General features: G+C 42.6%; 1 protein-coding gene across 1 annotated transcript in view; it reads right to left on the reverse strand.

Annotated features, from left to right (window-relative positions):
- The window catches only part of LOC138580435 (bactericidal permeability-increasing protein-like), a 341,489-nt gene that overhangs the window by 52,184 nt on the left and 273,991 nt on the right, over positions 1-15,314 (reverse strand). The window contains exon 7 of the mRNA XM_069650975.1: positions 11,751-11,811. Coding sequence (XP_069507076.1) covers positions 11,751-11,811 — 61 coding nt within the window. The remainder of the gene's footprint in view (positions 1-11,750; positions 11,812-15,314) is intronic.

Here is a 15,314-nt window from a genome sequence, read left to right on the forward strand (position 1 = left end):
TCGGCCGTCGCAATTCCCAGGTACGATTGTACGATTCCCTTTCTGTCTATAGCACGAGAGTATAGGCTGGAAGGAGAATTTACCGAATTTGCGGTAGAGCACACACCCTTGCCTGGCTAAGGCTTGCATTTTGCCCTCTAGATTTGTGATCCATTGTTTTTCTACCTTTGATTGGTTGATTATGATGCCTAGGTATTTGAATGTTATAACTTCATCTAGGCGGTTTCAGTTGATTGTCAGGTTCAACAGTTTTGGCTTCTTAAATGGTTGTTTCACCATAGACATCACTTTCATTTTCATCGTATTGATACGGAGTTTGTTTGCATTTATATACTCTCCCAGAAGTTGTAGACTTATCTGCAGCCCGGACGATGTTTTGTCTAGTAAAATGATGTCGTCTGCATACATCATAATTGGGACTGGGATGGAATTAAGTTTGGGAGGATTCAGAGTGCTAGTTTTTAGATGGTCTTTGCAGTCTGAGGTATACAGATCATAAAGAGTGGCTGTTAAGGAGCAAACTTGTTTTAGTTCATTCACTGTCTTGATGGAAGGAGTGGTATTGCCGTATTGTGATATTCTTACTGTTATAGAGGTGTTAGAATACAACAATTTGATCGGCTCCAAAATGTCATTGGGACATTTCCAAGCTGTTAACTTCTTCCAAAGTTTCTTTTGTGGGATGGAGTCAAAGGCCATGTGGAGGTCAATGAATGCAGCATGAACCATGGTGTTGTTTTTTATTGCTTCATGTTTGATGAGATTCAAAAGAATAAGGTTTATATTTGTTCCGATATTGGACGTAAAGCCTGTTTGGCGGGTAGCAAATCGGTTGTTTTCTGTAGCCCATTTTTTCAATTTTTTTAGTAGGATTGTGGCGAGTAGTTTCCCTAATGGGTCGAGAAGAGCTATTGGTCGGAAGTTATGTGGCTCGTCTCGGGGGCCCTGCTTTTAAACTGGGACTATAGTGGCAGTTTGCCAGGTAGGAGGGATCTGATTACATTTATTGATTGCGGTGAGCAGCTGTTCCATGAAGTTGACCCACAATTGTGCATCTTTCTTTATGATAGCATTTGACAGCCCATCAGGTCCAGGGGCATGGGAGGTGTTTAAGTTGCAAATAATCTCTGTCAGTTCCTGGTTGTCGCATTGGATGTGCCACTTCTTACTCGTGCTTGGCTGGTTGATGCACAGAGCTGAAGACCGATCGCTGTATATAGCAGAGAAATGCTGCATCCACTGTTGTTGGGTGACATTTCCTGTCAGAACATGTTGGTTTGTCAAGTTGTTATTCACGAGATTCCAAAGTTCTCTTAGATTGTGACATTTACAGGTTCTCATGATGGCTTCTGCATCGTCCTGTGATAGCGTCATACGGAAAGACTTCCTCCAATTTGTGTATGCTTGTTTTACTGCCAGTCTTTCTTAATTTTCAGCTAGTTTACTTCATTTCTTTTTTCTTCTCTGCAAGTTCAATGTTGTAAGTGTGTTGATGTATCTTCTTTCCGTTCCCCCGGTTCTGTTTGAAGAAGGGTATTAGGACCCCATTATAGTTAAGTTTATCTACATCTTTCCTGGTTGGTTGTTGTATCCGGTTCATTAAGTCGATAGTTTGAGCTTGACTCATTCGAAGTCTAAGTTGTTTGCCGACTATTTCTATCGGCATGCATATATGATGTTTTGTATATTCAGTCGGACCTTGAGCTGACAGTTGGTAATGGTCACTCGTTGTGGTTGGTTCTGATGTTATTTTAGTTATCCATGTCTTTAGTTAAGCAGAGAGATAGATGTAGTCAATTATTGCCGATGTGTTTCCTCTTACCCAAGTCGGAATGATAGTGTTAGTTCCGTCGGTGGGATGCTACAACTGACAAAGATTCTGCATGGTTGTTTCCTTCCGCCATCTCTTAGCGCGCGCGTAGAAAGATCTGCGTGATACATTAGCTCTACTTTGGCTGTGTATAAATGGATGTTTAGATCACCGCAAAGGATAAATTTGGCTTGGTGATGTGTGGCGAGTATCTCGTCAATGGTTAGAAAAACTCCATCGAGAAAGATGTTGTCGTTAATTGTAGCCGGATTCCAATAAAGGTTCATTATGGATATAATACGTTCCTGTATGATCTGTGGGCTTGTTTTATAATGGTATTCTGTATCCATGGGTTGATGTTTTCAGTGCCCATTATACTCCATTGCAGTGTTATTTTAATCAGGATAAGCATGCCCGAGGAGGGTCTACCTCGAGATCCTTTGAGAGCTGGGTTCAGAAAAGTTAATCCATGAGCCATGTTTCTTGGAGGCAGATAATGTTGAAGGATTCCAATCGAGGCAAAGGTTGGTTGAATAAGTGAACATTCCCTCTCCGATTCCATGTACATAAGGACCAGTGAGTTTCACTTTACTTGGATGGTTATAACGCAGCTGTTAAATCATGTGATATGCTGGGCCGATGCCAGTCGTATTCACGCTGAAAGGCGTAATTTTCGTTCTCAGAATATGCTCTATGTTCTGGTGTCTCCAATGGAGATTTTGTGATTGCAGGCATTGTGGTCCTACTGTCTGGGGTTCTAGCTTCTGTTGGTTTCTCGTCAGTCAAATCAGTATGGGTGTGCTTAGAGCTTTGCCTTTCCCTATTATACGCAGCATAGTTCTTGCTCTCTGGAGCGTTCATGAATTTAAAACCCAGTTTTGATAGAATTTCTTTAATTAAAGAATTTTTTCCATGAGGTTTCTGTCCCAAAATTCCACTAGCGCTCTGTCTAGTAAGGCATGATCTTCAAATGTTACAGGCTTGATGTCTTTTGTCGAGATTGTTTTCAAAGGTGGTATTGCCTGCAGGAGTAGTAGAATGTTTGACTATTAAGTATCAGAGAATCAGCTCTGCGCTTGGTATTTTTTAATCTCAGACTGTAGCGTGTTCGATCAGCCATGGGGTTTGTGAACTGAGGTAGTCTGATGACATATTCTGGTTGTGCTCTTTCATCCCTGATGCTCTCTTGTGTGTCACTTTCTTCTTGGGAGCTGTGGTTAGGCTGGTGTCCAGGTTTCAGGTCTGGCAGCCAGTCATTATCAGCAGATCTACTTGCTGTATATTCCAGACCAGAGAGTCGTCAGATATTTCCTTGCACAAATCGTATTCAGGACCTGATCTTGTTACGTCTGCAAGGGAACTGTCTGAGATTTCTTCACACGTTAGCTCAAAGTACTCCTGTGGCATCGCATTGTATTCATCTATGATTATCAGGCTGGAGTCATTCAGTGAGATGGAATGCTCAATAGGGTCGTCATCCTGTTCCTCTATATGGATTGTGAGGTTAAGGAGTTGTTCTAAATTGCAATCAACGTCTTCATCATTTGGTTTGGAGGCGTCATCCATATCACCTACGGTCTTCGGTGCTGTTATAATGCTTCTGATTTCCTTTGGTCGAACTTGGTTTTGTAGTTCAAGATGTTTCTTTGGTGGTTGCTCTGTCGATTGCTTTATTGCACGTAGAAAAGCCCTAGACCCTGCCTGTTTACTTTTTAATTTTTAATTTTGTTGCTTGTCAATGGGCGGTTTAGCGAGTCTCTTGGTTTGAGAAAATATCTGAAAGGTATCACTAACAGTCTTATCTGTGGGTATTACCGGTGGGTTGAAAGTGGTGGGTTGCAGTATAGAGAAGTCAGCGATCCCACCATTGGGAGGGTGGATACCCCCGTCGCTAAAGGAGAGGTGTGTACATTTATGATCTCTGTAGAGCTTCTAGCTACTGGTTCGGGGCGTGTCTGGTTTTGTTGTGGGACTTTCATCCAAGACATAACATTGACAGTTAATCGAATTTTCACCTCTCAGTCCCCTCTCTCAATCTCAAACAGCCTCTGTTGCCATAGCCGAGATTGTACAGCTTAAGCGTCCAGTCTTTTTTCGACAGTTTGTATAAAATTCTCCATATATACCTGTTTGGAATGAATCATTGCCAGTAGTGTTGCTTGGTCACAGGTATTATCTTTGATCGTTTTGTGTAATTTCAGAAAAGGTATCATGGATTGTGAAATTACTGCTATTAACATGTTTTGCAGATCTATCATCGTCGTAGGTATCCTTGGCTGATGAAGTTCTTCCTTTTCTGGGTTCACATCTGTAGGGTCTTTGTTATTATCATTTTTATCTGGTGCCTGTGAGGTTTGTTTCTGTTTCTCGAATTGTAAGGGTGGAATGTAGTAAGACTCTTCAAAGTCATAAGTAAAGTAGTTGGACAGGTTTCTCTTTGCAGGGATCTTGTTTAGCTCCTCAGGTTTTGTGCGATGTTTTGTGGTCGTGTTCATTGGTAGATGATTCACCAAAGGAGTTGAGGTAGCTTCCAGTGTTCTTGGTTGTGAGATGTCGCCAAAGACTTCCTTTCGTCTTTCTATGAAGCTCGTTATCGATTCGATCTCGGTAATATCAAGAGATAGCCTTGCAACTGTGGGATTTCTTCTCATGGCTTGTTGTTTTGTGTTTTCTTTGCTCTGGGTTAAGGTTGCATGAGTTTGAAGCCATTTTAGTTTTGCCAATTCCGCCTGATCCTTCTTTGAGACCTCAGCCAGGCAAGATCTCATTGTCTGAGTCTGAGAAGTTAATAAGGGGAAATGATGTTTTCGGTCCCCTGACAGAATTCTCATTGGTCCTGGTGTTTGCACATGTTGTGTGTCATGTTCTAGTAAATAGTTGCCATATTTATTATTATGGGTATGTACCTGATACTTGGTTTCCACTTGATGCACCAAGCAGGGATATTCTCTTGCTGCAATATATTCTTCCGTTTGAACATGAAGAAATGGGGGCTTATCAAGTTGTTCCTCTCATGTTGTAGATGTGGTATGGCTGCTTATGTTGAGATCGGTTTCGGGTGGTTTTTGTGCCTCTTCGACCTCATCTGTCGGTGGCTCGAGTCCTTGAGTTTTGTTGTTATCTCCCACCATGATGGTAGAGGCACCCGTAGACACCTCTGTGGTTTCCGCAATCAATGGTTGGATAATAGTCAATTGGGCAGCATGAGCAGTGTCTGCTGCCACTGCGTGGACTAGAGGGGTCGCTGTTGTTCGGTCTTCAGGTGGCAAAACGGGGGCTTCTGATAGATGGTCTAGTAGCTGGTCTTGAGGAATTGTGTCAAGCGTAGGTTCAATCAGGTGGTCGCTTGCTTACGACATAGGTAGGCGAGCTGAGTCCTGCCGTCCACACATGACGGTCACGAGTGATGCATCTGGATCAGGGTTCTTTACCTTCCTTTTATGTAGGGTTTGTTCTAGGTTTAGTTGCCTTACATCAGTCGGATTAGATCCTGGAGAGGACACGCCTAATTTACCACAGAGTCTTGTTTTAGGGCCAGCAAGTGGGGGTGCTTTGGGAGGCATTAGGGCAGGCGTTCTCCCACTGTCTCCTACGATCCCAATAAATTGGTGGTAAATATCCAGTTTTCGGATCGGGCGTCAAATAGGTTGCTTAGGGACCGCCAGAGACTTTGAAGATCAAAAGGAGAATCCCTACAAACTCCCATTAGGCTACCTCTTCCGCGGGAAACAAATCACTAGAGCTGTCGGTATCAATTTCAGTGATGGCGGATGGGATCAAAGGGAAAACTCCCTGCAGTCTCCTGCACGGCAATAGGTTTATATTCATTCGGTAAGTTCAAGAGAGCAGTTTAGCTTAGAGCCTGCATGCGAAGCAATTTATCCAAGTACACACGAGCGTTAAGGATCAAGGGGTGCGATCTTGCAAACTCCTTGGCTGGAGCAACGCTAAGCCTGTTAAATGCAGGTTCGCAAAGGGTGGGTGGGATCAAAGGGAAGGTCCCCACAGTTTCCCGCAAGCCTAAAGGTTTCCCAATCACTGCGTAAGCATAGGTGAGAGTCTTTTCTAGAAGCAATGGTGGGTACAGAATACAGGACTTTACGGTTGTACCGGTCTTAGCTCGTTCTTCAACACTGCTCACCTCATCAATGCACTGTCAGCCACCCCGGGAATGCTTGAATATGGCTTCACGGTGTTGTTGCGTGTCTGGCAGGTCTCTGTGTCTCTGTTAATCTCTGTGCCGTTCGTATCAGCGAGGTTGTCGATCAGGATACCTGGGGAGAAGTCACCACCTTGTTAACACCATCCCGGTCTCACGGAGCGGGACCGCGGAGCCTGAAGAGCCCAAAGACCCAAAGACTCTGCACCCGACTCTGCGGCCCGCTGCACGGGGAGGGCAAGTCTTTATACTGGTGCTAGAAAGAGGACTGGGGACACTGGAAAGCAATTCCACAGTAGAGCCAACAGCAGTATTCACAGCCAAAAGACTTTGCATCCGACTCTGCGGCCCGCTCTGCAGAGAGGGCAAGTCTTTGTACTGGTGCTAGAAAGAGAACTGGAGACACTGGAAAGCAATTCCACAGAAGAGCCAACAGCAGTTGTCACAGCCAAAAGACTCTGCGTCCGACTCCGTGGCCCGCTCTGCGGGGAGGGCAGGACTTTATACTGGTGCTAGAAAGAGGACTGGAGACACTGGAAAGCACTTCCACAGTAGAGCCAACAGCAGTAGTCACAACCAAAAGACTCTGCATCCGACTCCGATGACGTTATATATTAAAATCATGACGCTGGGTAATAACAATGCCAGTTTGTTGAAATTTATGGGCAGATACATGGCTGAAAATAAGAATATGAATTTGGCTTTGAAAAATGTGACAGACACGTCTCTTCATTTTTTAAGTGAAATTAAGATGAATTTACCCAACAAGAAGACTAACATGAATGGTTTTTTCAAGATCCTGAAGAGAAAATCAAGTCTGTGGGATCTTGGTAAAAATCTAGAGTCTCTAGGCAAAAAGAGACGGTACGAAGTATACAGTTTACAAGGTCTGACAGCCTTTAAGCATCGCAGGTATCTATTGAAGGTAGGAAATTGCAATCTAGATTTATTACACAATTAAGATTTACTACACTTCCCTGCTATGAATACGTTGGTGCTTGGATTGATACAGAGAGAAAAAAAGAGTGTGCAGGTTGTTTGTTTATTTGTTTTTGTTTATTTATTTATAGCGCGCGCAAGACCCGAAGGTATCCAGGCGCGTGTTCAAGAATACTTTAAGCTTACATGTTACAGTTGCACATTTCAGGTAGTACATTGAATGTCAAGGATCAAGGTGGAGTAACCGGGGGGGGGGATGAACATGGAGGTATGCGTTCAGGTGCAGATTAACAGGTGGGTCAGACGTGAGTAGTCCTAGTGTAGTCAGTTATAGGTAATTTTCTTTGTGGCAAAGGGACGTTGAAACGATAAAACACCTGTTGACCAATCGTGATAAATGCTAGACTTGTACTATAGAGGATACAAGGATCTAATCTATGATTTTAGAATTTTCGCATCAGACCAATTTTGGTCAAGTATCTATGCGGCAGATCCTCTGATGTATATAAGCGCTGCCTATTATATATGGAGAGAAATTTTAAGAAAGTTCGATGAATTGCCTGACAGTATTATTGAGTAAACCAGTCTAGGGTTTGGAACGCCTTTTAATTAGAGCAATGGAGGAGTAGCTTTTATATGTTTATTGGCGGGAAATAAATATCAATTCCCCCATTTGTAACTGTCTGAGTACATGAGACTGTAATAGGTAATTTATAAGATTGGGAATTATGTTTGTTTTATTGAATTTTGATCAATTTGAAAAATGGTGCTACGTTGATTTTGAATTCTGTGTCATGAAATTGTGATATGAAAAGAAATATGATATGAAATGAAATGTAAATTGATAAGTTATGTTTGTTGTATTTGTATAAGTGTTTAAGGTTTTAATTAACCAATTACACTATAAATAAATGAAAATAAAAAAATAAGGTGCACTTTTTTCCCACATTTCTTCAATCCTCAGGCAGGTTGGCTATACCCTCCCAGGAATGGAAGGCAACATTTGACACATATCTTTAGGCCATTGATGGGCGGGAATTTGTCCCCAACAGAAAGCAAGCGCTTCTGCTGAATTTCCTCAGTTCGGAGATACAGTGCTTGTTTTCAAAGGCGACTAAAACAAGAAAACAGGGTAGCTTGGCTTACGATTCAGCCTATGCAGAGGCCATACAACGAATAGAAATGCCATTATGGCAAGCACATCCAATTGAGATGCCTGTACAATCAATAAAGGGCTTTCTAACTTCTCTTAAAAAACCTGCCGTCGATTGGCGCAGTAACAGTCCAACTATTCAGAGATCAACACATTCTACACTGACACAAACTAAAGATTCAAGAAGTATTATGGATGCACAATGATCCTTCCATGGAACAACCCTTTGCTATTGGAAAACCATAGCACATTTACTGCGCTGCATGAAGAAAGCCAACAACTCAGCTGCTGTAGGACAGGTATGCATGGAAAAGTGGCAATCACATGATATTGTAAATGCAGGAGTGGTAAGAGATCTATAACCAGTTGCTGAAGATGCAGGATTGAGAAGCTGCGCTCCCAGTGATGACAGGCATGAACGCTACCGAAGTGACAGTCAGGCCCATACCGTGAACTGCAAGGACTGTCTGGCATGCAACAGAGAATGGGCAATGTTTAAGGAAAGCAGTGCAAAGGGACTGGGTCTGAGACTGTTGCACTGATGGGCAACCTGCTTGAATATCCATCTGTCTCTTGGCATTACAGGTGCACCATGGTGACCTGCAGCAGAAAAAACGGAATATTCATTAATGCAATTCCCCTGGAATTTCGAGCAGGTACGGACAATTATTCCCAAAATCACATTCACACAAGCCTTTGGTGACCATGTTGTCTCACTTCAACTACATGACAATGCACCTGGGGCCTATGGAGACTGCAACAATACCTCTTCTTGGCTATCAGTCACTCTCCTTCCTTTTCAAAGGCACACAGCCTCGTGTAAACTGTTTGTCTCGTAGAAAGGACATTCAATCTTTGGAGGATGGGATTAACTAAGTCTCCTAGGCATCAAACTTGATCCTCGTTCTACTGAACAAGTACTTTAAATATAAAAATTGTGTTCTTCATGCTGGAGACCAGCCTCTAAATGCAGGTCTGGTTTGCGAACCTGTGCTGCTCGGCTTTGTCCTGCTTTCAAGACAAGTGCGTCGCCCATGAGAGATGCTCCTGGCCTTTTACATTCATACTTCTTCTTGAAAAGACATCTTTAGGAGACATGCCTTAGTTATCTGACAGAGGGCTGGCATCTTAAAGAACGTTAGGCATGAAATTAAGTTGAAGGCAGGCACCATCCTGGTTAAGCACAAGATATGCCCTCTCAACCTTATGAGATTACATACCAGCAAAATCTCTAGCAAGCATTGGCAATGCCAATGGTATGGGCTTTTGTGCAGGCATGGGAAAGACACTTGCTAGGCACTGACAAGCCAACACTGTTGGCTTTGCAAGTGCTTGATTTTTAATGTGCCCATTTGCATGTGGATGTAAATTCGCTTCTACATGGACACTCAGAACCTGTCATACATTCATGTCTGGAGCATGTTCCAACACTGATGTATGCAAGGGACCTGGCAAACACATCATATGCTCTGGTGCATACACACGAAGAAATGGCAAAAGTCTCCTGTGTCACATGGTACACTGCTCAACTATCACAACCACGCAAGTGAAATAAGCACACCATTGTTTACTTGCATGATGTGAATCGGGCCCAAACCTTTTTGCATTCTTTTAGGTAATACAAAAAAGAAGCAGTGGGTCCCCAACCAGCAAATGCTCTGGCACTTACAGTAGGGCGGGGGGATGGACAGGGAGTAAAGAAGATACTGCTGGTCGCGGCTACAAGGGGGAGAGTGTATCCCTTCAATAAATAGATCCAGGACCCAGGACAGGGAAGCGCAGTGCAGTGTAATGGTGGGGTGCCAGGAGAAGGCTGAAGCAGGATGAGGAGTCGGCATACATAGAGAAAAGTGGAGGGAAGCTGAGTGAGGAAATCAGGGAGGGGTCATGTCAGTGGGTCTCGCCACCCAAAACAACTCAGTGTTATATAGTGTACATAACTAAAAATTCACAAAAGTGTCATATAAAAATATTGCAAAAGCAATGCATTAATATAAAAGTGATATTATTCAGAAGGTAACAAATGAGGAGTAAAATTGAGAAATATATATTAACTAAAGAAATTATCACATGAACTATTTGGGGAGAAATAACAGGTTGTAGTTTTGCTTGACTCTATGCTATCGAAACCGGTAGAAAAAGAAATATCCAATTGTATGGTACTCACTTTATTGACCTTGGAGGAATGCAAGGGTGAATCAATCCTGCCCAGAATTGCACCTATGGTCAGGGGCAGTTTATGGTGACATAGGGGGTGAAGGGATCCTTAAAAGGCACTAGACATGACCTTTCCACTACTTCATGATAGGGAGACCTGGCATCTCTGCATCTCATGATCTGAATGGAGCCTCCACCCCGCCCGCCTCCATGCTCCCACCGCTCTGCACTCTGCAGGCTGCTCCTTTGAATGAGTGCTTATCTCTTAGGGCTATTTGACCTGCATGTGAACATCAGTTCTGTAGACATAGCTGCCGATCGCCCAGCTATTTGTTCAGAAGGGTGACTGCAGGAAGAAGGTGCTGAAATACAGAAAGGGGTCACAAAGGGTGTCTTTAACCACAAAGACATATTGTATTGTATTCTATTGTATAGTAAGGCCTGAGACAGACCTTGGCATGAACCAGGAAGAAGGCTGTGTGATGATCGCATGCAGTGATGCAGCCCTAGTTAAACAGTGGGCCATGCTTGGACGCTCTAATACACCATCCCTCCCTGTCATGGTTAGAGGCCAATCCGCTCATTCAGGAGTCTTATGAACTCAAACTCTCATCACTCCACTTACTGAGCACACGTTTTCTTTTAAACTGTTCTTCAATGAGCGGGGTTGGAAGTACATTTGAGTGCACAGTTCAACATATAACAAATGGAAGAATGTCACCAATAAAAAGGACACCCATTGGCATTCCGTCCTAGATGGTGGAGGAGGAAATGTTTATACAAATGGGGGCTAATTTTCAGCCCTGTGTAAAAAGGGCTGTGGAGGGAATCAATAGCATAAAAGCCTTGCTATTGATTCCCGCCACGGCCCATTTTTGTTCATTTGTATTCGAGAGAGGATACACATCCTTCAGCATTTGCACCCGCATGTATTTTCATGAGGGCGCAAATGCTAGGGATCCCTAAACGGTCCGTAGGGATTCATTGTAAACGCCATGCGTACATGTCAGGCAGCAGTTACTTAATTTGCTCGGCGGAGTGCAAAAGGGGAGGGCAAGAGGCAGTGTACGTGCTTGCATGCTGCATTGTGCCCTCCCCTTTGCACTCCGCAGTGCAAACGATAACAATTTGGCAGCGGGAAGCTGTTTGTGTGTTCACGTAACGACTACCTGCCGTCAAATTACGATACCCAATAAAATGAACTCTGTGGTGTTTGGAGTGAGTGGGAAAGTGAGCGCAGAGTGGAAAAGAGCGCCATAAAAAGAGAAAACGTTTGTAACTCTAAGGCAGCCCATTTGACAATGTAGTCCTAAGTAGCACAGCGGGAGAAGCAGGTCTATATACATTTATTTTCCAAAGAATGGATTTAAGTATTTTTTTCACCACTGTGAATTGAGGTGCAGCGCATTGGTTGCCATTGTGCAAAGGGAAATGTGAACCATTTGAGATTCATTTAAAGGATTAATCATAAATAATGATTCCAGCTGTGTGAATCATACGTCAACGCCTTATGAAAGAAAGATGGTAATCACCTTGTGTGGACGTCAGTTGCTCTCCCAAACCTTCTGTGACTTTTCTGGTCTCATCACAGGCCTACAAAGGAGAAATATTAAAGGTTTTGTTCAAAGCAAACTGTACAGCCAGTTTTGTTTCGGCCTCTCCTAACAAAATGCAACCTCACATTGTTCACGCTTCCTCATTAGAGCCCTCTAACTTTTCACTGCGGAAAGAGAAAGGTCTAGATGAAACTAGAGTCGATTTAAGGTACTCGAATAGTCAAGTTCCACTCCTTTTCTATGAATGATTATTAGAGTAACACTATTTTCCATGCGTAGGATAGTGTACTTGGATGATTATGAGAGAATATTTCTCTCTACAAGGAACTCATTTAAAAAAACAAATAATTCACCATTCTTCTCTTTTCAAATATTTCTTTTATTTGCTTATTTTTGAATATGTGTAATTTTTATTATTCCAATGAACTTTTCATTAAATGGATTCGAAACAAATATGCAGTTCAATGAAACTGTGAAGCCAACATCCACAACACATTTCTGTGTGAAAGCATCATCAGACGACTGTTGATGAAAATTCCAAAATATACATTATTATACTAAATAATAAAAAATATAGCATTCATTTGTTTAAAAAACATTTGCTTTCTTACCAGTGACTTAGGATGGCATGCTCATGTGCAAAGTGCAACTGCTACTCTCTGGCGTTCTGGAAATTGTTGCATTACCAACTTCCTAGACTTTGTTGCTTTAATCATGATTTTTAATTTTTCTAACCATTGAACACAAACAACTACCTAGCTTGTGCTGCAATATGGTCAATCTAAAACCTATACACTTAAACGTGTATAGTTCATGTGTTACTATTTTGTACATGATCCTCACTTAGGTTTGTGTTCTACCTTTCCAATTTTATCTCATCTACACATATACTGATATTCTGTGTGCTTCAATACTTATTCAATCATGTAACAATGTTAATAAACAATTCTTCTGTTTGTGGTGCAAGAGGCATGTTATCGTCACAACCATTGGTACAAATAAAAAAGAGAAGGGAAGGGGTGTTCTGAACACAGAATATCTGGTTGGCATATCAAATGGAAAGGCTTGTGGCACGAATTCAACTAAGTTAATTTGTTTTTTTTTGTTCTATTCCACAAAATCCCCCAATTAGATCTTGGTTTACAAATGTTTGTCCAATCAGGCATTCTGACTAGGTGCCCGTGCTTTCATGTCCGTGGCTGTGGAGTGATCACACTTGATTAATTGCCTCTGGCTGAGGCACCTTTTTCACCCCATGTGTTGCCCCAATGTGTATTTGGAGATCAAGCACTGTAACCCACTCTCTAGAATATGCCGCCAGTGCTCCCTCCTCACTCTGTATATTTTTAATAAGCATAAATAACATTCGAAGAAGGCCACCTCTGACGTTCTTGTGCTTTTGTTAGTTTCACTGCCTTTCTTGTCTTAGTTTCAAGTCATTCACAACTGTATTGATTCCCCATTCTGATTGAGTAGGAACTAAATGATAATTTCTGAAGTCTGTGTCCCCACTCAGATCCACCCTCCATCTGCAGGTGCCGGGCGCCACATTGTTCATGATTCCTCATTCCCCTTTGTGGTTAGGAAGGAAGTGAACTATAAGTTTAGAAACCTGCCTTCCCTCAACTGGGCTGTGGAACCATGTTGTACAACTTCTGATGCCTGCCTGTCATCTGGTGATGTCAAGGAACAGAAGAGGCTGGCAGCCATCGCCCCACGCAAAAATAAAGGTATGTTTACAAAACAAAAAAGAACCCCCCACCGGGCTGGCATGGGATGTATGTCATATGTCCTCTGCTGTCTGCTTGCCAGCTAAATGGTGAAGAAGAGGAAGACAGAAGACTCCAGTGTGTGTGTGTGTGTCTGCATGTTTGGTGAGGGGCACACTGTCACCATGAATGTGCTTGTTGGGAAATTAGGAAAGTTTGAACTTTGCACGCCACAACACTGACTGGGGGGTAGACACGTCATCATGGTCAATTCTGTCACTTTCGCAAATTGCTAAAAATATTACAATATTTAGGTAAATGGGATAAGTGTTACATTTAGGTTACTTTGTGTTATTTTGTGTAGAGATGATACATTTGTAGATTTACATGCACATCAAGATATAACAATGAAACATTGTCACAAGGAGGGACCCTCCACACTCAAGTGAAGCAGGCGATCAATATGTGCACATGGAGTTTAGCTGTATGAATGGCGGTCGTGAGAGGAGATCATAATAGGTGTAAAATGCACACATAATGGTATACATGTATGGGAAGTATTTTTCGAACTTAGTAAAAGATTTGAAATATATGAGGTGTGGTTGTTCTGTGTATCATGGGTCTTAGTATTGTGAATGATGGGTGTTTTCGCAATCATGGCAAAGGCTTGCAAAGGTCCCGTCAGCAATCAGCAATCAGGGAACAGGTGTTGTATGTTGGTCAACGGGGTGGCTGCGGTCAGTTTGCAGATGGCTGAAGTGCTGGAGGGCGAAGGGAAGATATGATGTCTTGTATACAGGAGAGCTCTTGTTGTAAGGGATAGGCATTTATGAAACTCGCTGGGTTGTTTGGAACAGGTGGCTTCTCCCAGGGCACTTGCGGAGATCAGCAGTAGTACATTTCAGGAGAACGATTGTGTTGTCAGAGAGTGGGTGGTACTCATGTGAATATGAAAGGTCAGTAGTCATAATAATCGGACACCTTACATAGGTCAAAAGAGAATCTACGTGTCTTTCTCTCGTCTTCATGTGCTTGGGTATTTTTTGGCCAGGTCTGTGTGCCTAATTAATAGGAATTATGTTGTTCTATAACTAAGAGGCAAGGTGCCACCGAATATGGAGGGAGTTTTGGGAAGAGGTGTGTTGGAAATGTAAACCTTCCAATTATATGTTTTAGGTGATTGTTTTATAATGTCTGTGTCCAATGAACTGTGTGGGTTTTAGATTTTTCTATACTGAGCAACCAATCATGTTTGGAGGATTCCTTTTTAACTGTATCTGGGGGAGTGTATTAACTGTTGCAAACTGTATATAATGTGTATTCATTATGTGCTTCAGGAAGACCAGGGTTAGTGTGACTGTTAGATGTCATCTAAGCCCCCTGCCGGCTGTCTGTACAATAAACTTGCCTTTTGGATAAAAGGTGTACTTATTAATCGCAGAGGTGGGCATAATTTGGGTAAAGAGCTGGAGCTAAAGATCCATGCCTACAATGTTGGGAGTCTCCTCTTCATCCAGCTCCACTTTGGTCCTTCTATGCAGGGACCAGCTCGTGTATGAAAAAGAAGTGGTTTGCAGGCACAAAGAGGCCTGTCTGGTTCCCGAGGTGGAAGTTCTGCAGCCCACCTGTGAAGCAGAACCAATTGGAGTAGCACCTGTTCGGAGTGCTTCGAGGCTTCAATGTCCACATAAGTGCATCTTTGTCAGGAAGACCAAGTGGGTTATAGTAGGAGAAAAAGCAAACATGGTTTTTCATTTTCTTTTTTTTTAGGTAGGGCAAGAGATGTGTTTGTGGGATTAGAAGGGACTAAGCAGGTTGAAGAGTGAATGTG

The sequence above is a fragment of the Ambystoma mexicanum genome, chromosome 3p (genome assembly GCF_040938575.1).
Source record: "Ambystoma mexicanum isolate Mex_15411 chromosome 3p, UKY_AmexF1_1, whole genome shotgun sequence".
Taxonomy (NCBI): domain Eukaryota; kingdom Metazoa; phylum Chordata; class Amphibia; order Caudata; family Ambystomatidae; genus Ambystoma; species Ambystoma mexicanum.